This window comes from Anas platyrhynchos, chromosome 3 (genome assembly GCF_047663525.1).
Source record: "Anas platyrhynchos isolate ZD024472 breed Pekin duck chromosome 3, IASCAAS_PekinDuck_T2T, whole genome shotgun sequence".
Lineage (NCBI taxonomy): Eukaryota > Metazoa > Chordata > Aves > Anseriformes > Anatidae > Anas > Anas platyrhynchos.
In genome coordinates, this window is record NC_092589.1 from 114,454,772 (window position 1) to 114,479,200 (window position 24,429).

The following is a 24,429-nucleotide window of genomic DNA, read 5'->3' on the forward strand; positions in this document are numbered from 1 at the left end:
CACCTTCATTAAGAGCACGTACAATTTGCCACTTCACCGTCTTACTTTGTGAGCCTGATATTCTCTAAGTCATGGAGATAAAGAAGTCCAGTTTCACTTTCTAACGCTTTCATATGGTGCTTACAAAGTAATAAATCTGAACTTTGAACTACCTTTTATTAAAACATTTACTAAGTTTTCTCCTTTCCAAGAACTCAGGGATGACCGTGCAGTAGCAGGAATCACAGATAATGTCCTCTGACATAAAGGGGGAAGGAGAAATCACCAAGTGGAGATTTCTATTTTATTTTTTAAACAAAATATTTTACATATTTGCACCAGAGGCCAAAACAAGCTTCCCAGAAATAGCTAAGGCACACAAGTCTAAATATTTTAGGAGACCTCTGTTGTTAACATACTGAACACAGATTATTTTAAACTCTCTCAAAACTGACGATGCATAAACTGTGCAGTCTGTATTAAAATAAAAACATTAAGAAAGAAAACCTAGCTCTTTCAAAAGTTACAAGATACTTTCAAATTATTTCTATAGGTATTATCTACTAATAATCTCCTACAATATTTATCTGGGCAGCAGAGACTCAGCATGACTAACCGGATTAGTCCAATTTCTATACTTGTAGCATGAAATGCACTTGAAATTATGAAAGGAGCAACGTACTGAATGCTTTGAATGTTTGGTATTGAACACCCAGATTTTTCAGACAGACTTGGGTTAATTTTTATGCAAAGTTTAAGACAAGCCAAATTTCGCAATGCTCTGGGCTGCACACTGTCTTGCTGGCTCTGCAGGAAGTGCACTTCCAGCAATAGCACTGGAACGGGTTAAAAGCTGAAAATTTTAATCTACTAAAAGTAAAATCCCTAATAGACTTCAAAATCAGGATAAAGTCCAAGTGAGCATCGATTTCCATGAAATGTATCATACACAAACTTATTTCGATATATGCTTTGGAATGGCAAAACTGAAGTGTTAAGTACTCTTACCCCCACTACATTAAACACTCCTAAACAGTAATCAGCTGTTTATAAACATGGCCATGCATACATCTATCCCACGAAATACAGCAACATGGCTCAAGTGGCACAGATGTCCTATTTGCTGTTAGAACTCTGCCAAAACCCTGGTTTGGCTGTACAAACCCACCGTTTCAAGTGCGCTGCTCTGCTAGATTACACAACCCCTAAAGACAGGCGAAAAGCCAGCTGTTTGTTGAAGTTTTCGTAATTCTGCAAATGATGCATTCCATGTAAAATAACCCATTTATGCAAAAATAACTGATTTCTACATAAAAGAAAAGTACACTTGGAATTCCAATACAGGAGCTGAAAAGCATTGTCCCTGGAACTAGGCAAAATGAGCTGTCAACACATCACAATTTTTTTATGGGGTTGGTACTCCCAAAAGAAGTTTTGAGTTGACTTTAAAAAAAAAAAAAAAAAAAAAGTAGCTCTCTAAATAAAGCTAGGCAATTTAGTAGTTAAACAAAGTCATAAATTCTCAGAGAAAAAAATCTTTTTTCTTTTTTATTACTGTAAATGGAACCAGGCTACCTGGAGAATAGACTTCAAGGGAACAACAACTTTCTGATGCAAGAAACCCGGCATACAACCATGGACAGCACACACACGAGCAACTCCAGAGTAAACACAGCATCATTCCTATCACCCAGGAACAGAAACCAAGCTGGGGGGCTGCTCTGCAACAACAGATTTCCAGCATCCCAGATGGCCACTAAAAGCTAGGCAGAATGAAAGCCAGCTTAAGCACGTCAACACAAATTAACACAAACTTAATACCGCTGCCTTATTTGCTTCTGCGAGACAACCCTACAACTGATTTCTCACTGAAATGCAAACAAAAACTCCTTCAGACACTTTTGCATTTGAATAACTTCTCAAAGGTAAAGAACATTATGCACAAAAAGCAGTATACACAGAAGTATAATGCCAACAAGGGGAAAACAGATCACTTTTGACAACCAAATACTTCTTCACCAAAGACTATCAAGCAACAGATGCACATTTCCATTAGCCTTACCTTTTGGTTTACTTTCACCTTCTGATTTTGCTCCTTCTGACGAGTTTTCCATTTTTGTTACGCAAGGAAAATGAATTGGCTTTGATCCAGGGGGATGGTGAGGTGAGGACTACAGAAACGAAAGAGACCTTTGTTAACAGAAACTCATGTTTTCAGTAGCTGAGATGATGTGAAATTATCTCCAAGAGATTCACTGCGTTTTTCTTTTAAGTACTTAATTTACTGCAGTTACTTCATTATGGCCACCACAACAAGAATTTTGTCTACTGACCGAAGGCAAAGCACACTGCTTTATATCTGGCAATGTCCAGCTCAATTTTTGCAATCATATTTCAATCTTCCCAAGCGTTACTGTTCCATTACTCTGAAATTGCCTTCTCTGGCACAGAAGTGGTCATTGAACAGCTCTGCTGAAAGTAACTCTGACCATAGTTACTTGGCACTGGAATGACACAGGAATATTCAGTGACCATAAACCATCTCAGCTGAAGAGGTAATCAGTTTTTCATTACTTAGGCAAACATAAAAGCATGTGAAAGCCTGTCCCAGCTTCCCTTCGCTCTTGAAGATTCAAACAGAACAGAACCCAAAAAGACATTTGCTCCTACACAAAAAAAAAACACAGAGGCATCACAACTGGTATGAAGTTTCAGAGTTAACACCTAACCAAAATAATTGTTCCAGTTTTCATTTCCAGACATTTACTGAGCTGTCAGGAAGACTGCGACAGCATCAGCTGCATTCTTTTCTTCACAGTCATAAGAGCTACAAACATTAGTCAGTGCTTACCTGAGCAACCCTAGCAGTGTTACTGACGAGAAAAATCCCATTGCTTTTACTTATTCTGTTCATTTCCCTTTATAACTAGACTTTGCAGACCTACTGATGCCACAGAAACCAGCCTGAGTCTCTTTAAGAACAGATGGTGTCTGTGGGCTGGTGTTTGGTACCTCTGACATACCATAGAGGAAGCTATGGTCATTTGTGATGTTCTCAGAGTGCATATGCAATTTAATTCACTCCAAAACATAAAGGAAGCCCTAAAATAACCCACCTAGGAGATTAAAGAAGGTCAGTATGGAAAGTTTTCTACGTTCTCCCCTTCCAAAAAAAGGATGCAATTAGTGTGAGAGGAAGTTTAGGCAGACAGGGTATAAATAACCTGAACCCATGCAGGATGCTGGAGCTGACTGAAATCTATCTTACAAAAGCAAATAAACATTTGAATTGCTCACAAGTCTAAGTGCTCAGTCTTCCTGTGCTGAGCAGTCCTTGAATTCCCATAGGGGAAAAACAAAAAAGCCCTCTCTTCTCTAGAGCTTCCTGAGGACAGCTTTTATTTCTTTACTAGCTTAAGGACAGAGAATGCCCTTCCAGCATCCCTCCACTTAAATCCAAAGTGAGTTGAGCATGTACCTAAAGAAACTGTTTTAGCAAAACCTTCATAAGAATTTTCCCCATAGGGCTCTTTGTGCTATTCTCTAAGCCTATCTGCCTTTGGGATGACTTTGGCAATAAGCATAAGTGAAATATTAAATGCAAACCTCAACTGTTTATTTCATTGTCTTCAAACTACGAGAAGTTTGTTTTCTCACTTCATTTCCCATCTTGCTGAGAAGCTGCCTACAACAACTAAGCAGACTGGCCAACAAACCAAATACAGCACCAACATATCTTAGTATTTCTGCACAAAGAACAGTTCAAAACGACTGAGCAGGCTTCCTATCAACTCAGTGTATTTTAGGCAGGATCTTACCACTCCCAAGTTATAAGCTGGAAAGTGAGGAAGCATGCCTTTGGACAAGCAATCTTATAACAAGAAGGCAAATTGAGAAAGCTAGCTCCTAAAAGCCTCCTCTAACAGCAGTCACACAACAATGTAGTGGCTCCCATGGATTCCTGTACTGAGGTATAAACCTGGAGAGAATGGAGGAAAATGCATGTGCCCTCCCTGGGACTTCACAATCGATACCCCAGCTACAAATGACAACACTTTGATAATTTTGGTTTTCTGACTCATCTGAAATTTTGATTGAATCAGAAAAAAAAAAAAAAAAAAGGTTGCACACAACATCTACAGTTGGATAAGCATCTTTCAGCTTTGCTACTGAGGTGGGAGTGGAACCAATACATTAAAAGTATCTGTCCCTGCCCTCTTCCTGAGGACTCTCTTCCTGCCCTCATGTCACTTTTTGCCCTGCACCAGCGCAATTATTTCTGGGCAGGCAAAGGAAAACAAATCAGTCAGAATTACCTTTTCCAAAAACAGTCACAACCACAGATGACAAAAAAAAAAAAAAAAAGAATCTGGACAAAGATTTAGAAGCTTTCTTGAATTGATCGCTTGAAAAAAAACTTAAACACTGGATGACCTCAGCTGTCAAAAGCTCGAAAACCATAAAAAAGTTCTTGGTATAACTCTATGCATAATTTCAAGATAAATGCATTGCTGTTGTACTTATGAGGGGTAAGAGCTTCCTTGAGTTCAGATATACCAAAACCAAACTAAAGTAAGTAAATAATGTGATGTTCTGTAATACTTCCTAACTTCTAAGTTAGATTTGGAGATCAAAAGTACCCCTTTCACCATTCACTCAAACAAAAAGGGAAAACAAAGAGGATATAAAATTTTTAAGTTGTACTTTTCAGGCTCACCCAATCTGCAGGTTATGGAGACACCAATGAAGCCAAAAATTTGGCAGCATTCACTGAAGGACATTCCCATTGGTAATAACACATGACACACAGTACGGCAATTTCAACATCCACCAAAACGTGAAGGAAAAAAAAGAAACACCCCAAATATTCCTTGATTTAAAGGCTACATTCAACTTAGAATCATAGAATATCCCGAGTTGGAAGGGACCCATAAGGATCATCGAGTCCGAATCCTGGTACCACACAGGCCTACCCAAAATTTTAGACCATGTGACTAAGTGCATAGTCCAAACGTTTCTCAAAAGTGTATAGAAACTCAGCAGTCCTGCCTCTGATTAGATACAAAATCTGTTACAGAGAAAAGAACTACCAAAGACTACAGTAGGTACACATCCTGCTATATTTTAAACCCCTGGCTTTTTAAAGGACAATTTTCATGTTAGTTTAAATTTCCCTCTTTAAAAGAAAAAAAAAGTCAAAACATTTGACTAGACCTTTTGGAATCCATGGTAGATAACTTACCGTGAAAGAAGTTTAAGGTGCTTTGCTTTGTTTTATAGGCAAGACCCTCTTCTTGCCTTGCCTTTGGTATCCGATGATTATGGCCTGATTACTGAACAATAGTGACAAATCTTATAAACTGCCAGCATCTACAAGATTATGTTATCAGTTTCCACACTTTTTTTTTTTAAATACAGGAAACCCCAAAATAACAACACGAACCCCTACATACCTTATCTTGCTTTTTGTCTTCTGATTCACCACTGGATAACCTTGTCTTAAGTTTAACTGAGCCTTCTTTAAAGATATCTCCAAACCCAACACCTCGTATTTTCTTTGGCTGTGCTGGTCCAGATCCAGGTTCAGCTCCATTCCCTGGAGAAGCCACAGGTGAGGTAGGACCACTGAAAACAGACTCTGAATGTGAAAGGAAAAAAAAACACAGTTGTTTTAATAGCTGAAATTATTTCTTCGCTCTTCAGAGGAAAAAAATATGGAGGAGACACAGCTGTGTGCATTGCTCTTACAGCTTATTGCAGCTACAATACCTCCCTTTTTTGTCTAGCTGTATGTTTAACATAAGATCTTCTGAAACAACATACATTGAATACTCTGGCAACTCAGTCATTAGATCATTAATATTCCTTGCCATTTCAAACATCGAGGCTCCACAGTCTGTAATCATCAGCATTAGATTTTATGAAGCACTGCTGAGTAGTGCAAGACATGGGTTTTGTCCAACACTTAAAAGCTTATCACATGCAGCAGAGCTATAGCTGCCAAAGGCTATGATCAATAAAGGGCCATCATGACCCCAAAATGAGTGCACTTGTTTCAACAACCACAACAAAGAAAACTGTGGTGCAGTAGCAGAGACTGATGCCTCTCAAGGCAGCACGTGAAGTTTTCCTACAGCTCAAAGTACCAAAAAAATACCTGAAAACAGTTTCTTGTGAATTTATTTATGTTTTGGTAACACTGTGAAGTTGTGTTGCTACTTCAGTTTCTGAACTATATTACCCTTCATTTAGAGAACTAAAAGGAAAACAACCAAGTGGATAGCTACAAATTTCATTAATGAGAAAATTCCAAAAAATCACAGCTCAGAGAATTTACTTTTTCTCAGGAGTAAAGAAATATAGCAGATACTTGAGAACCTGACTGTCAAAGTACTGAGCATTAAATGTAACCCCCAGGCAGGAGGGTGGGTGGTGGTGGTGCTGAAAAACATAGCTTCTAAGACAATAACAGAAAAAACAATCATTTCAGATTACTGTTCAGTTTCTCTGAATCCCAGTATTCGTGAAATAAGATGGACACATACCAATTTGTACACTCATCTCACCAGATATCACTAGTCTCAGCAAAACTAAGCTCTACATAGGTGTTGAACTATTTGGGACTGCTCAAATCAAACAACTCTTGGCTTACACTACTGAAATTATTTCCAGAATTTACAAAAAATCAATTATTTTTTCTTTCCCCATCTCTGAGCAAACCCTTATTAGAAACTATTATTACTTAACATCTTGTAAATGTGGACAGAAAAATATTAAAAACACACACTTTTTGCCCTTGAACATTATACAGCTTTTTTTAAAGCATTAACTCCCTTCAGGACACTACTCCCAAAGACTGCTCCCATTTCAGCAATATCATATCAAAGTTCCCCAGCCTTCAAACAGGTCTTCAAAAACATAAGGCCTCAGAAATACAGTTTCAAGGCAACAGACTAAATAATTGTCTGGAAAGCATGTACCTGCCTGGCACCTCTCAGCATTTAAACTACTGTTCAGCTACAGACGGTCTGCTTCTGTCTACACAGTCAGAGCCAAAAAGGAATGGCTAAATTTAAAAGCTCCCTTAAAAACAATCCAAGGAATATGTTTGATCCAGTGTCCAGTTTAGTATTTGTTAGACATGAAAAATACTTTATTCTTAGAATCAAATATAATCAGATTGTACTACAACCACAATGTTCTGAATTGTATGAGATTTAAAATAATTTTGCTATGAGCTTACAAGAAAACAGAATACCACCTGCGTCATCCAGAGAGTCCTGTGTTTCTCCATCATCCGTCGATTCCAATTCTTTCACAAAGTTGGAAGGAAACAGCCCTGACTTGCCATTTAGTGTTCCACTCCACCAGCCTTCTTCTACCTGTACAGAAATATTTTGCACATTAATTAAGCAAAAGCATTTTGCTTAATTTTAAAGCATTTTAAATTAATTAAGCATTAATTTAAAAAAATTAAACAACACCTGTTGCAACATTTAAGTACAGCAATTTAAACAATCTAAAAAAATGTATATCAATTGAATTCATACTTCACTTAAGGCAATCTTTATGCAGTCTTGTTGCCAGTCCAGTTCCCACCAGTCCCATTTCCATTGGCCCTGTATCCGTTGACCAACTTCAACACTTGTGTCTTCTGATCAAAGATAATTTCTACAGATGACGTTCAGTAGAAAAAAGTCCTTAGGGACATCACAGCTTAGTTTTCCACTACTCTGTCATCCATTCCTTCCGGCAGGAAACAGCTGGCTGAAGAGCAGATGCCTAGCTGTAGATCAGCTAGAAGATATGGATCCCTTCCCATCTGAGTTGGCCAACCACCGTAGGTAGCCAAGATGCCTGAGTTTTGTGACTAAGGGTACAAGTCCACTGGATATGAAATGAGATGAAATTTTGTTAGCTTTGCTATTCACAAACTATCTCATTTTTGTACTAGAAACAAACCTGTTTCGGTTTGTTTTAAGGACAAACCTGTGATGATCTGTTAAGTGCTTGGATTCCTGGTGCTATTCACTCTAAAATATTTAATGGAAGGCTCATCATGAATATGACACCATTCAAAACACCAGGAAAAGCAGGGCACACGTAGGTGATGGTGTAAAATATGATGCCAGAAAACTGAATAAGAATTGTGTTCTTTTTTTATGAACACATTTGAAGATATCTGAAATTATGTGAAGGTAATTTGCCCAATGAAAAATATGTAAAACTGAGACAAGATCAACTAAAACGAAATATTTTGAAGTTTTTCTGCTTTAAGGCTGGAAAGCTGTTTTTAGAAGAGAAAGAAAAGCAACAGAATAAAACAGCATCTGTTTATGTAATCTTTTTATAGACTTGCTTTGTAGGACACTGCGCTTGACACACAGACATAATTTTTAAACCCTAGCTTACCTCCAGGCAGGCAGAATGCATGCAAAGCCTGGCAGCTACAGAGACAGACAGGCAGTGGAAAAAGAACGCCTTTCTTTTTAAAGACATCCTAGTTATTGAATATAGCTTCGTTGTGGATGGTTTAAATATGGAGACTGGTCCAGCAAATCAAATTTCAAGCAGATTCCTGACAGATGCTGATCACACTCCAGCTCCTCATGCTTTACATAATACATGACAGAAAACTGAAATTAAAATGCCCTGAATCACACATACTACCAAAGAGCCATGAAAAAGGGTCTTTTCATGCTTAGGATATAGAAAGAGATTGAAGCATCCCTTTATTTTCTGCCATTAGAAAAGGTCAGCAAAGCACTCTACAGACTTGCAAGGCAAAGCAATGCCAGGCTCAGAGACAGGCAGGAATAGATTAAATGTTTTCTGAGCATATGTCAGTATCCTCATCATGATGTCCTTAAAAAAACTGATGACATACAAACCAGTGTTACCAGAGAATGCATCTTTAATCAACATTAAAGACCAGATGAAGAAAATAAAAAAGGTTCTATGTGGCTTGGTGAAGAGCAACTGTGTATTTCTGGGTGCTAACACTAATGATGACAATTTCAGGACATCTTCCGTTTCAAAACCCTACTACAGGATCCAATTTCCACAAGAGGGAGATACAGCTCTGGTACAGCATTAGTACTTTTTTTGAATACCATCAAGTTGTTGCTATAAAAAGATGAACACTCAGACTTCTGAACAAAGGGGGAAAAAATGACTGAAACAGTTTTACCAGTCTGACCTTCAAAAAAAATCCAGTAGTTGAGCCTTATGAACTTGTATTATGCAATACAAATACAATACTACAAAAATAAGTTTCTTTTAAACCTAGTCTTTAGTGCTGCATCTGACAGGAATGTGAGAAAAGATATGAAGGAGATACAAAAAGTTTAGATAAATTATACAATTACCACATGCACTTTGTGTATACTGTATGCATAACTCACAAGTTCTGTAAACAAAAGGCCCTGATGATTCAGCCACATAGCACAAAGGCCTTCTTCCCTGCTCCTGAACCTTGTAACCTGCTCTCTTCAAAATTAGTTATGAAGCCATGACCTCCACTTTTAATTTCATGATCATTCCTGTAAATGACTAACCATACAATTTAGGAAAACAATTGCAAGTGCTACACCTGATAACACTGCTCAGTTATCAGGTGTGGCTGGTTGAGCTTATTCCCCTGGGCAGGTGATTTTGCTTTATTATTTTCTCCAAAGAAGTGATCAAATGCTCTCTCAAAATAGTAATCCTAAATTATCTGTAAATTTAAGTTACCTGCTATATAAATAGCACCTTTCATATATAAATGAAAGCAAGAATCATTTCACAGTAATGAAGACAAGTTAGCCACAACTAATAGTATTATTTTCTATGATTCTTCACATTTCTGGCCATAGAATCACAGAATGGCTTGGGTTTGAAAGCACCTTAAAGCCCATCCAGTTCCAGTCTGGAACTACAAATACTACAAATACGTATTTTCATTTCATTATTTTAAAGTGTTTTTGTTGTCTTTGTTGTTTTTAAAAGAGATGTGTTCCTTGCACCCATTCTGTGAGAGACATAACAGCACAAAATTGTCCTAGGCCAGCTATTTTTTACAAAGTTCTGTGGAAACGTATCAATTTCAAGAAGTTTAATCTTTTTTGAAAGCCAGGTGAGGAATATGAAAGGAAGGAGCACAGCACAGAAATAAACATGAGAACAGAAACAACAAACTATGTCTCCAAAAAAATCATTTCTATCTAGGAAACCAGATGAATAATTACCTTGATCTTTTTGTTTTCATTAGCTATTTGGTCTTGTGATACATCATACTGAGCACCCCTCCCAAAATAATTCTGAAAGTTAACATGTGAGACTCAAAACAGCAGCTCCCAAAGCAGTTTACTGCTTGAATGGTTTCCAGTGACATTGTTCTGTCTACTGAATGGTACAGTGCAAGCATTTATGAAGCCAGGACTGCTGCACACAAGCACTATCCACAAATTAAACTGATGAGGTTACCCAGGAGCACTCCTTTAAAAAAAAAAAAAAAAAAGCACTCTCACACAATGGAATTTATGATTTTGGTGAGCAGGTTTAACAAGTCACTTGGTTTTATTCAAAGCTAACAGAACAAATTCTAGAAATCATTTACTCAATTGCATCTAAAAGCATAGTTATTTCCTTGCTATGAAAATGGAAAAGTCATTCCTGGCAGTTATCAGAATCCTGGAGAGTTAGCACTCTCTTCAAATTAAGTCATCCGAGTGAAAGATGCAATCTCAAAGCTACTTCAAGAGCACCAACAGACACATGTCTAGAAAGAAATATTAAGTCTTTTTCCTTTCTCGGATTCTCAAGGAAACAATAAGGAGGGGCTGTACCAATGGAGGCCAGAGTATACTGTGCAGTTTTCCATCCAGTTCTGAAAGTATCCTTCCGTGATTGCTCTGGTCTTTTCCACAGGTTCTCTGACAGATTTAGCTCTTGTAAGAGATACTCTTCCTATATAATCAAGCCTCCCACAACACTAGTTGATACTGAATGGAACAGGTAGCAAGGAGACAAGGAAAAAGAAAATAACTCCCCCACAAAACCCCTCTCAGATGCACAGGGTGATTGCCATCAAGTTCTGAACATCAATACCAAGCTTTAATTGTTTTCTTACTCAGTGGAAAATTAAATGGAAATTACCAACACATTACCAACTGCGTTTGTAAGTCCCCTATTTCTGTGCGAGTGGGTAGAAGTGCATGGTACAACAAGCACAGTTTGTTGTAACAAATGCTGTTACTATTAGTTCAAAGTTTAAGTGATGAAAGACTTTGTACAAAAGCACCAAACTGGAAAATCAGGTCAAATAGCATTTTTCACCTAAACCAAGTTAGGGTATGTCATGTTAAAGGCAAATGGTCAAAGAATTTTAGCATAAGCATCCTAAAAGCAAGGATCACATTGACAGAGCCAAAGAACTGTGGAAGTCTTTTCAAAAAGAAATGAGTGTGCTGAATTACAATTTATTGCTGTGAAGATGAAATACTTCCCCTAGTATTTGTTGATTTAGGGTAAGAACCTGAGAGAAAGAACTCCTAAACTATTAGCTTTACCCTCTGCTATACCAACTCCTTTGCGATTTTCCAACATCCTTGTATTTAAAATATTACAAAATAAATTTAAAAAAAATAATAAAAAAGTCACTTTTGACCACACGAAGACACAACCAGCTCTGTGAAACAGCTTACCTCTTCACTGATGTCGATCACATCCCCCACCTTGAGTTCCAGCTCATCCTCATTCTGCGGGACATATTCAAAGAGCACTTTACATTGCCTCTTCTTGGACTCTGATACAAAAAAAATTGAAAAATAATATTTTAAAATGAAAACTCATTTTTCCTCAGCTTCCAAGTATCAAATCTGACCAGAACACTGGTAAACCACCCCAAAAAGCTACATAAGCTTCTGCTTCTGTTTTTCCAGTTTGTTTGTGTCACTTCAGCCTAACAAGTTATACCTTAAATGTAGCTTGAAAGCCCTCCAGTGTCTCACACTGAGAGTTACAAATAAGCAAACACTGCACAGATAATTACTAACTGCTATTTAAAAAAAAAAAAAAAAAAAAAAAAAAAGACATGTTGACTCAAGCAAGTCCCCAGTACAATAATTTTCAAGCTACTTCCTGACTGAAACCTGCAAAGATGACAATAGCTGCCGGCTGCAGTGTTAGCACTTGCTCGGAAGAAAATCTGCAAGTTTCAGCCTCCAGTCTTTAAACAACCCTGCCCCTGTTCAAGCAAAAATATGTATCAAAAGCTTGACGTACATCACACTGTTTTCTTAGAGTGGTCTTACAGGAGCTATACTCATGTAATTTCTGTACTCCCTCTTACATTGTGTACTCCATCCATACTCAAGCTTCAACAGATAAGATTAGCTGCGTAAAAATAATGCAAACATAGATACAGATTGATCCTTGTCTTCTTACAGCAGTATTGAAATTCCAAAGTCAGAAGTTTAGAAGATCGCCACGCCCAGCATCCTCAGTATGGAACAAGCCAGACATTTGAGTAATATGCAGCATCTAAAATTTCTGAGAGCGATCACTAAATTCACTAAATTAAGAGTTTTCTACATACTGCTATATGGCCTCTGCTCTGGAGAGCTTAAAGTCAAGATGCAAAAACATGAAGATCTAGAGGTTGTTTCTAATAACATGCAATTGCTCACATAATACACCCTTCTTTCAAGTCTACAGAAGTTTATACAGCAGCCAAGGACTATTATGTAAACAATAATTGAAATAAACAGTTCACTGGCCTCTACTACCGCCTACAATGCTTTTAGGGTTCCTCCTTTGAACGAGATTAACACCAAAAATGTAAATTAAGGAGTCACATGGCCATTTGGTATACATCTGATTTCCACTTTTCTTTTCATATTGTAATTCTCTCTAAAATAGGGCTAAAAAACAGATGCATTTTGCATCTAGAACTCTCCCTCACCTGCAAGCTGTTTTCAGTGCTATCTACTTTCAAAAGTTCCAGTTTTGAAAATCCCTAGATTAACCTAAGAAGCTAACTGATCAGTTCAGAAAACAATATTCCAGCCTCACACAATGCTGGGACTGTTGGGATGGCAGCTGCCAGACAACTCTGTCCATTTCAAAAAAAAAAAAAACAAAAAAAAAAAACTGTCTCTCATTACATTTTGTTTTCTACAGGGTAAACTAAATTTAGCCCTTTGTTACACAATTTAGTACACCTCCTGTATTTTCATTTTCCTGAATAAACGCAGCAATCTAACTGATAGGAATATCGCCTGTAGCTTTCCCACCTGATAGAATATACACGTGTTCAGTGAGAGGTGCATGAGACCAACACATGGGGCTTTCTAGACAGAGAAAACCTGCCTTGCCACGCATGGGAAACTTGCTGTTAGTTTTAAAGAAGCTTAACTTTTGTTTTTGAAGTTGTAAACTTCATTTTTGCCAGGTTAGGAACTAGAAACTGAAAGATGACTAAATAGTCCAAAAACCTTTTGAAGGGAATGAGCGATTGTCCAGCCAAAGGCAAAAGAAAACAGCAAACAGAATCTGCAGAAGCTGTTTAAACAGCCTTCCCAGAAAGAGGGAACAGCAAGCAAAATGGAAATACAGACACTGCCGTTATGCCAAATAAACATTTGTGTGTTTCAAGGAAGGTTCCTGAACACCGTTTTGTACTAGAAAAATGAGTCTAGCCATAACGCCACTAATTTTGAGATCAAATTGTACGCACCATACTGATCATGGCTACACAGCAATCAGCATGAGGCAACGAGCCCTGTTGAACACAGGATTATTCCAAGATCAGGGACATCAGAAGAGGCAGTCTGTATATGAACTGGTATCAGATGACGTTGATTCCTTTTCAGAGTCTGGTTATGTTAATCTAGGGAAAAAGACTAACTTTCTGGACTAGATTTTCAAATGCTTGATGATGAAAGCACCTAATGGGCACACATGCCATCATCAAGAACTGTATTCAGATTCAGTCATTCAAAAGTCATTTTGAGAATAGTATCGTTAGTTGTCTAGGAAGCAAAATTTTTCTAGATGGAAGAAGTGACTGCAGGTAAATTTTTTAATTACCAGGAACAAGCCTGCAGTTCTCATTCAGGTACTTTGCAATACAAGCAGAGCTGACATAAAATTGAACAGCAACAGTTCCTTTCCATGGCCTTCAATACCAATCAAAAAAGAAAGGCAATATTCTTTGGAATCTGGAAGAGGTCTAAATTCTGCTCTCATCAGAATTCAGCCCTACTGCTGCTAAGAACTGGATCATCCAGGAGCACAGTTTGGCTTAGATTAAAAAGTTTTGGCTCCTGTATCTCTATAGTTTTCTGTACATCCTTAAAACTGACAGGCTGATAATTAAAACTGACAAACTGATAATTAATGTTTATTAAAATGCTCAACAGCAGTTTATGCAAGTGAAAGAATTGTAAATGCTCCATACTCTTCTTGAAGGTTTTGGGTGGTGGATGAGGCTGGAATCCTCCTGCTGGAAGCCCACAGATATTCATACGCTGCACAAGGCTTGCTACATTGCCAGGTTTCTCCTTCTTGGCTGGTAGGGCATCGTCCTTGGGCTCTACATCCTTCTTAACTTCCTGAAACAAGAGGTTAAATTACCCAAGAGGTCAGTATTGTTAGCAAGGCACTGTACAGACTAATAGATTTGGGATACTTACCATTTGGTTTGTAATAATGTACTATACCCAAAAAACATGGCCTTCTGCATCTAAATTCACTAAAGGCCTTTATAAACATGACCCTTCCATAAAATTAGAAGTCAGGTGAGCTGATGTGCCAAGAAAACTCAGAAACAAGAGCAGTATTGTAGACATCTATTCAAACTCTACGGAAAGTAGCTTCAAGGCCAGAGAAGTCCCACACAAGTCTTAAGCTCGTATTGAAAACCCAAGCAAAATATGAGACAAATAAATAATGACAGAGCCATAGCACAGGACACTAAAGAAAATCAATATTCAAGTATAAGAAGCTGTATTGGGTGATCGTCTCAGCCTTACAGCTCAGAAGTTGCTTACAGACAAGGTGTAATGGTACTGCTGAAAAAAACAAATGGAAAAGAAAGCAAGATACTGAGAGTAACAGAGAGCATTTTGCCAATAGCACTGGAATTGACAGGAAGGCAGACAACAGTTAACACCTTAACTTAGGAAAGATATGCCATGAAATAAAGAAACCTATAAACAAGAAAGAATCTGCTGCTGATGGAAAAATACGTGTATTTAAGCAGTTATTCCACTGCATCAGCTCATTTAATGAAACTACCTGAGAATGAATACTCCAAGACAAGAAGGGAATCACTCAACGTAAGAAGAAACCCATTAGGTGTGGTCAGCAGCCCCTCTCGTGCAGAACACAGCTCACAACAGCAGCAATCCAGGGCTAGCATGCAACCCCGCACACTTTCTGCTGTCTGATCTCCCACATTCCCCGATCACCCATCAGGGTTTCATTAGGAAGGTTCCCCCAGCCTCTTTGATGTCTGCAGATGAATTTGTCTAATTCCTTTCTGAATCCATGATCCTGCCTGCCACTGCTTGCTTGGTGATAAATACCAGATACTTTTTGCTAATGCAAAGAAGCCTCCTTCTCTCTCATCTGTTTTAAACTGACACCTTCACACTCCCAGTACATGCTCCTACAATCACATTTACCACTGCCTTCATGCTCACATAAACCTTGATCATATCCCCTCAGCCGGAGCCCCAGTTTTGTCAGCCCCCACATCACAGGGCAGCTGCTCTATCCCCTTGCCCACCTATCTGGCTGCCTTTCCCCAGCTTTCCCGATGAGCCCTGGCACCCTGTTGGTGTTTTGGCTGTTACTGCCCCCAGAGCTGAGGGTTTTGGAGGACCGAGAGTGACACCACCAAATATTCCTGAGCTGACAACCATCTCAGCTGGCATTTTCACATCGCCGCACTACAGATTATTATTGTTTTATTTATTTATATACACGACTTGACATTTACCTACCATCAAGCTCAGCTGCCACCTTTTTCAACGCTCAACTCCACACCATCAGCATGACATTTAAAAACTAACAGCTCTTGCAAAATGGGAGTTTCCACTATTAGGTCTCTGCTCCCCATCACTGGAGATGCTGAATAAAGCTGGCATCACAACCAACTCCTAGGAGATCCCTCTGACACATCACCCCGGCATGTCACCACTAAGTTCTTTGCTTCTTATTCTTTAACCAAATTTCAGCCCATAAAATAATTTTTCCTTCTGTATCAAAGCAGCTGCATTTCTTCAATGACTTGATGCAAAATATTTTCCAAGATTCTCTGAAAATCTAAATGTATTGCATCCACTGGGTCTTATTCACCTGTGTACTTAGCAAGAGCCTCAAAGCTCCTCAGCACTGCCACTGGCTGCTCCTTTTCTGAGGAATGCAAACATCCATATGTAATTTGCAGCTTTTTGTGATCCAGTTGTTATTTCAGCTACAATTGCAATAGAACACTTATTATATGAAAACAATGGTTTCACTACATTTATACTTATAATTTGAGGACTTAAAAAGATCTTTAAGGCAGTAAAACCCACGCATGGATAAAACAACAACAAAAAAAAATATGAGAAATGTATTCACTAGGATATATCTGGTGCTTTTTGGAACATTAAAGCTCTTAAACCTACTTACTGCAGCTGTCCAGCTGGAAAACTAAACATGTCTGGAAAGCTCCTGATGCTTTCAAACATGCCACGAACCTCATGTCAAACACTTCAAGGCACCTTCCAATTTCCCCAAAGGACAGAGGAAGTAGAATAAGCAAGACTACAGACAGCACAATTTTTCCTCCCACTCATTTCCATTACATAAAGAGGCTTTTCAGCAAACAGGCAAGCTATTCTTGCTTTTACTCTCCTTCATCCGCAGGGAATTTAGCCCTGGAGATCTTGAGCACTGCAGAGATCCTATGTTCCAAGCCAAAAAAAAAAAAAAGAGGGCTCCAGAAAAGCAAAGCATCGTGACCATCTCCTCCCTATAAGTAGGCGTTCCAAACAAAGACGTTGTCATTTTCAGTCTATCATCAGTTTTTTGGCCAGTCACTCGCAAGTCTGATACACCATAAAGAATCCAAGTTGGCTATAGCTAAATAGTTTGCATCCCCCTAAAACCTGTTTCTAGTTGCCTTCCTGACAAGGGTACTCTGCTCTACAAAGAAACATGCTGGCACTTGAAAACTTGCCTGTCGTGGCTATATCCCTGGATTTTAAAATAAGTCTTTTACTACTGAACTTTTACAACATCCAACGCTGCCAGCTGTCCCAGGAATGAATGCTTCTCCAGGTAAGCTGTTTCTCTGCCATAACACTCCCCACTAAGGAGTCAGCTGAAGGCTCGCTCTCCAGGTTTGCACTAATGCTACACTTTGCACAGAGCTTCAGAAGCTGCAGGGATTTTGTGAAACGCACAGAGATGAGAAAGAGAAGTGGGGAAGACACACACAGGCAGCTTGTATATATGGGCAAAAGTAAGATCAGCCACTTTTAAGAAATAAAATTAAAAACTACAGACAGAACCATTTTGAAATTTTAAGGTAGGCACCAGCTTTATCAGTAACTGAAAGTAGATAACAAGTCAAAAGGTTGCATCACAGGCAGCAAAGTAACTGATAGATCACAAACAAGAGAAAGATTAAGACAAAAACAGAGACCACAACAGAAAACCAAGACCTCTAAAACGAAAGGAGGAACACTTGAGAGACTTTTCTTGCCTGGGCTGAGTCAGTAATTGATATGGTCACAGGCAGGAAATACTCAGAGTCTAATACAAAACCATCAATGGCAAATTTAACAAAATACAGTGGAATGAGATATATTTTTTAAAAACAATAAGATCAAAAATAATTACAAGGCAGGTTCAAAGGCTGCAAGTTTATTGAAGATTACTGAAGAAGACTTCCTACAGCAGAAACCAGGCAGAATGATGAGGCACGTACAGAGTGGTACCATGGGACCCTCCTAATGCAACCAAGCTCTGCAGGTTGAGCATGCGGTTAGAATGCTTCCTGATCTAAGGTGCAAGGAGAAGAGCAAAAAGATTATGGGGTAAAAACAAGAGCAGAATGGTATGAAACAATCAGAAAAGATTTGCAATGAACAGATGGAAGTCAAAAACTGATGTCAGTGACATGTGATTCTGAGAGTGGGTAGTGGCGTGTGTCAGAAAGCACACTGTGAACACAGCATCATCTAAAGCTGCTTTGCATCAAGGGGAGGAACAACAACCACACAGGGGCCTATCACTCCAGCAGCTACTGATAATCTAGTTCAGACAAAAAAACAACAACAGAAGGGGCTAGTAAGCAGCGCGTGGATAAGCCAACAACTGCTTTCTCAGTATTTTACCCACTAACCTTTAGAACATCCTTGTAAAGCAAGGACTTGGTTGTTGGCAGTGACAAGGAAGTGGAGCATTAATTATCCTTCCCCACGGCATTAAAAACACACTAAAATCAAACTAAGGTAAAGCAAATTCTGGAATACCTGGTTTCCACACCTTCGTGCAGTCCACCACACCACAAACCCACATTTCCTATCACTCCTCTGACAGCAGGAAACTGCTCTAGATGCATTTTCAAAAGCATGTTGGGATCCTCTCTCACCTACCACTCACCACTTTGAGCAATTTCATCCCGAACGTAAATCGTTATGACTCTGACCTTTGGGACGTACAAAGATTTTACGAAGGAAAATTCCTAACCATGACACACATCGATTCAGATTGCTGAAAACTGACACTAATTGAGCCAAACACTAATAAATACCCCTGTGAAGTCTGCGATACTTACATCTCTGCCAAAACAACTGGCCCAAGCTTCACTTGTCAGAAAACAACACTGCATGCAGGTCTGATTTCTTCACTCAAAGCAAAATAAAACGTCCCAGTTACTGTTACATCTAATCTGAACATGCCCAACACTTAATCAGTGGCTTCAGAGCAAGTAAGGGGGTTTTGTTTTTATTGTTGCTTTTTTAAATCAGACCTGTATATTTAAATAGGGTCCACATTAGGACAATACCAACAAAAACTTTCCAGGACACTTCAGCTTGTTCTGAGATGAGACCACCACTTGCTGCCAACCAGAAAAAAAAAAAAAAAAAAGAAGAAGAAGAAGAGTCAGACATTAGCTGCAGCTGGAAATTTTAATATTTTTATTATGCCAGTCCACTACAGTTCGAGCCTTGTCAGTGTTTCCATTAGCAACACATATTTTATGCATTTATGACTTGGCAGTGCAAGTTCAGTACAGACTCTCTTGGCATAAAACGTTCAACTTGGAAGCAACCACCCACTCTTTCTGGGGCAAACCACAGCCCTAGTCATAAAGGTTTCAGGCTTTTATAATCTCTCTTAAACACATGTCACATCACTTACAAACTGCTGATATCACTACAGGCTGACATGTGACATCGTGTACAAGTCTAACTCAATAGCAAAAAAAAAGATCAGGGTAATCCTAAGAGATCTTTGTTTTCATTGCACCTGTCACAGTTTAACAATCCCTTAAGGGGAAAAAAAAAGATAGTTTATATAAATAAAATAATTTCAAAGTCATCTGCCTACATCAATGTGTGAAACACATCATTGTGCTTTATACATGGACAAAAATCCAACATGCCTGAAGTTCTGTGTAGCCTCCATGATGCCCATGCAAATGAGCAAATAACCAGGCGGTTCTGACCTACTTTTAAGCAAGTAAGCAGCCTTCCCACTATCAGCTGCTTAACCACACGTTGCTCAAACAAGGACAGGAGGATCCTCCCCAATTCCATCACCAGAAGCAGACAGCACTACAGTCACCGGGGCACTGAGGACAGAGGAACCAGGTCAGAACATCTGAAGGGACACGAGGGATGGATGGTTATAAATTTGAAGTCTATTCCTGAATAACACAACAAAGAGAAGTTCTACATCCAGCAAACCTAAAATCTTAGCTAGATCCTTCAAGCATAAATATTAGAATATTTTTATATCCAACCTCCTTCTATACATGCTATTATACCAAGAACAATTCTCTTTCATATTGTTTCCATTGTAAACTAAGAAACATCAGCTTGTGCAAAAGCCACGTGCATTTCTGTCCTTGGCTGGGTGCATTTTCCAAATAAGAGCTTAGACAGCAGCAAATGGTCTCAGCACCTAAAAAGACAGATGGAAAGCATACAAACCCAGAAATCAGAGCCTCCACAGAGGGAAGTCTCAGCCTTTTTCTCCCCCATCAGAACAGCAATAATGGTATTGTCTATCAGTATTCTTGCAAATTAAGTTTGATTCATATTTTACTGGGCAGAAAATAAGGAGATAAGAATTGAACTTGCTGTTTATTTTATGGAAGAGGGAGGAATTGGAAGCTTACAGTAAACCTAAAGGCAATAGTTTTGTTACACAAGCTAATCTCTTTCCCTTACAGCCTGCAAAACTCCTTCACTGAAAAATAATGCATACATGCATGTGTGACTATGTATATAAACAGATATAACATATAGAGCTGTGACAGTCAGCCAAAACCTCTGTTTAAGTACCGTGAAATGTGATCATTTCTAGAATACAGAAATTTTCACATACGTAACTATTTAAGAACCCATTATCTCCTGCATTTATGGTCTTAATTACAGCAGCAGATAGGCAGGCACAGGACAGCTGTGACACCTTCAGCCTCTTAAGTCAAAGATATCCCGGGTCCTTTCATTTGGTCAGCCAGTGTCTCCTCCTTGAATAAGGAACATGTTTTCTCATCCTAAATGCAGGCATCCACAGAAAGCAGAGGTGGATGAATAACCTGCCCCCATCTTCTGTCATACTTGCCATGAACTCAAAGGACAGATCTAGACAATTTATGAACCAAAATAGCAGAGAAGCTGCCTGAACTCTGTCCCTGGAGCAATTTCCATCACCCAGCAGAGGAGCTCAACTGGCAGATGTCACAAGCAGCCCTGCAACTCCCCAGAGAATTAAAAGTTATTCCTGAAAATAGAAACCAACCACTTTAAAGATGAAAGTGGTTAGAGTCCCCTGAAGCACTGAGGAATGCACAAAGTCGATAACCTTTGTTTTCTCAGACAAATTACCTCATGGGCAGTTTAATATATGTCACTGGTGTTGACTTTTTTCCCCTTAATTTATGACTGAAGCAGGAACTGCTTAACACTTTAAATACTGACCCAAGATTAGGCTGAACCAACTGTAAGACAGCGTCAACTCTTCGTCTTCACCTCTTGCAAGACTGAAATTGCTTCATACACTGAAATCCGTACACCCCTGTCAATGCATTGCAGTTCAAGACTGTAAAGTTAGAAGTTTCTAGCTGACACTAATCCCCAATCATTTTCACAGTAGTTACAGAAACATTGCTGCATGAGCAAACAGTGCTGTAGGTTCTCAACTTCAGTGCACACTGATTCCCTAGCAGGTAGCAAACTGCTTGTTTAAAGGCCATTATCAGCTGGGCATGGCTTTGGAAAGTCCCATTTCTTACAGCAAGTTTACACAGAGCTATCCACTTACATCGAAAGCTTCCCTGTGCTTCAAAGAAGAGAGTACAGGAAGAAAGGATACAAAGTCCTGGTAGAGAAACATATCCACTGTCAAGTGATGCCAGAACACATTTGTTGCCTCTCTCAGTGTATCAGTTTCACAAAATGGTTTGAGAAGTATATTCAGAAAGCTGAATTATTAGTGTTTGTGCTCACTGCAGATTCAGGTTGCAATTTGTAACTTTTCCGCAAAAAAAAAAATATAATTAGCTACAGAGGTGACTCCGCAAGGACAGGCTCACATCTCTGCAGTTTTCAAACAGAACCCCAAGATTTCCTTCTACTAAGACACACCTATATCAAGTCAGTGAGCACCAATTTTAAGATTACATCAATGTTTTTGCATCTGCTATAATCTGTGCTAAATATAGACTGTGCAGTCAGAGTGCCTCCCTGCTAGGAAGAAAGGGAGCATTAATCAGGAAAGGTATCGCTTCTTTCTCACAATACCTGACACGTAGAACAAACAGGATCTCTGGAAAGCATAACAAATTACCGAGTCACTGGGAGCAGCTGAATAAATTCAACGTTTGAAACTGCAGAACAAGCAAATATCTGGATTTTCCGAAATAAGGAAAGCTCATCTCTACAGATGGAGTACAGAAGAAGGTTTGGAGTTTCATATATAGATACAATTATCTATATATATATGCGTCAAAATCTGAACTATACTATTTTGGAGAACTGGTTGTCTGCAAAGTATGCACAAAACATACATGTCAGAACAGATTCTGATCTCAGGTCTTTGTAATATTTGCAAAGAACAAGAGACCTAAACATTTTGTCATGTCTCAGCATAGGTTTTTACAGGTGTTAAAACTGCTCCAGCCGCTTTCAAAGACCAAAGACAGGCCCAGAAAAGCATGGCAGTACAATCACCAGCCCTAACAATAGCAGAATAGAGAACCCCAAACTAATAGGAGTAATTAGAGGAAGCACAGATATTTACATTAATTTCCCAAACATTTAATTAAAAAAAATAATCTTTAAATATTATTTAGGTATTGGTTTTAGAAGTATTTTATGGTGTTGCCACATGTGCAGTCAAATAAAAACATCTTAAAACGTTAACTGAATTTCTTTTCTATTCCACTTGCTTATGCAGATGCAAATTTAATTGTATTTCTTGTAATTGCTCTTACAGACTAACAGTTAATGTCCTGTAAACCACCAGCCACAGAATAGTGCTTTAGATCAATGAAACCAGGAATCACGCGTGACAAGACCTGGATCTGGCTTCCATAGAACTTGGTGTTTTATCAGGCTCCCCAGGAGGGAAGGCAGGAAGACACATTTCTTTTCCGTGCCAGGATTAAGTGCCTGAATTGCTGGCCCAGGGCAATGTGCGATCCATTAACCACCACAGGCCCACTTTGATGTTAACTGGGAACATCCTTTGTTCCTTCTCACCGTCATCCAGGCTTCCTGTACCTGTTAGCAGTACTTTTGTCTTCTTCCGTGCATCCCTTTTCCAAAGCACCCAGCTCTTCCCATTCCCTGTAAAACCTTCAGCACTTCACTCAGGGCCACTTCCTCAAAGGTTACAAAAAAGTTAGCACTCAACAGCACCTCTGAGTCCCACCACAATTGCTGTCCATGACACAAAACTATATATTTAAGAGCTTTGCTGAATCAGGGCTAAGAAAAAAAAAAAAAATGTAAACCCCCAAATTTCAGAGAGATTAAAAGATCTTTGAAGATTACATTTTAACCAAGTTCCATAAAAGTTCAATAAATTAATCAAGATTTTTAATTTAAAATGACTCTTGCACTGCACTTCTGATCCTTTTTCACAAGTGGCTAGAGATGAGAGGATGCTTCATCAGCATCGTCATCACTTTCTGGCAGTTTGAAAGCTTATTACACTAAGTACAAAGCTAACTAACATACTTACACACAAATCACATTTTTAGGAATTGAGAAGTATCCAAAATGATTATTAAGGATCAAAAACACCACAATCATTTTGAGACCATTTCCTATCAGCAGACGGAACTCAAGGAAGAACTCAAGTGCTCAAGGAAGCAAAATGTATATTAAAAAAATAAACATAATGCTGAAAACACTACAGTAGAGCACAGCTAACTGCCTGTCCAAAATACCTATATATCCCAAAAAAAAATCACAAGCACTTTAAATGTTACAAAATGCCAGGCCAGAAGAGGTAGTCTCATGCAAGTTTTCAAGTTCACAAGCATGATTACTTCTTTGAACCTCATGAAAAACGCAGAAGAAAAGATTTATTAGTGACACCGTTGGTTGTATACACACCTTGATTTATTAGACATGTGACAAAGTCCTAAAAATACAGTGCTGGGATGCATACCCAGAGTCTCCCAGGATGTAACAAGCATTACATACATTATCTGGGTATTATCTCTCATGTTATTACACATGATAATTGCTATATAATAATATATAACGTATGATAATGGCAGTACTTTGGATTTCTATAATGAAAAGGCCTAAACTTAAGTTTGCTGTACACGTCCTGTCAATTATTTCTGACCAAGACACCGGTTATATTTTGTGGAGTTTCCTTAATTACAGTTGCGAACACCACCTGATGCAACCTACTCTGCAAACTTCCAGTGAGAGACCTGTTACCCTTCTCCACTGCCTGGAAAGGAAGTTACGAAATTACACACAATGAAGTTTAAAAACTAAATAAGGAAGGGCAAAAGTGCAGAGTGTTTCACGTGGCTAAAGGAGTAACTATTTGTAGATACCGCTTTTCCTTTCTGGACTCTGTTGAGCAACAAAAAGTTACACTCGAGTGGAGCAGCACTACAGATATCCTGGAGTACGTGGTTGCAACAGAATAACACTGCAAGCAGATAGACCTTTTAGGAAAGCAAGCCAGGCAGAATAATTGGCAGCTTTA

At 38.7% G+C, this 24,429-nt stretch overlaps 1 protein-coding gene across 3 annotated transcripts in view; it reads right to left on the bottom strand.

Annotated features, from left to right (window-relative positions):
- The window catches only part of CD2AP (CD2 associated protein), a 73,934-nt gene that overhangs the window by 19,762 nt on the left and 29,743 nt on the right, over positions 1–24,429 (bottom strand). For all 3 annotated transcript variants that reach the window (XR_005264355.2, XM_027455325.3, XM_013093411.5), the window contains 5 exons: positions 14,423–14,576; positions 11,667–11,767; positions 7,241–7,361; positions 5,433–5,617; positions 2,042–2,150 (listed from right to left, as the gene is read on the bottom strand). Coding sequence is in view for 2 of the 3 variants with exons in the window: in XM_027455325.3 (XP_027311126.1) it covers positions 2,042–2,150; positions 5,433–5,617; positions 7,241–7,361; positions 11,667–11,767; positions 14,423–14,576 (670 nt within the window). In the remaining variant the exon portion in view is untranslated. The remainder of the gene's footprint in view (positions 1–2,041; positions 2,151–5,432; positions 5,618–7,240; positions 7,362–11,666; positions 11,768–14,422; positions 14,577–24,429) is intronic.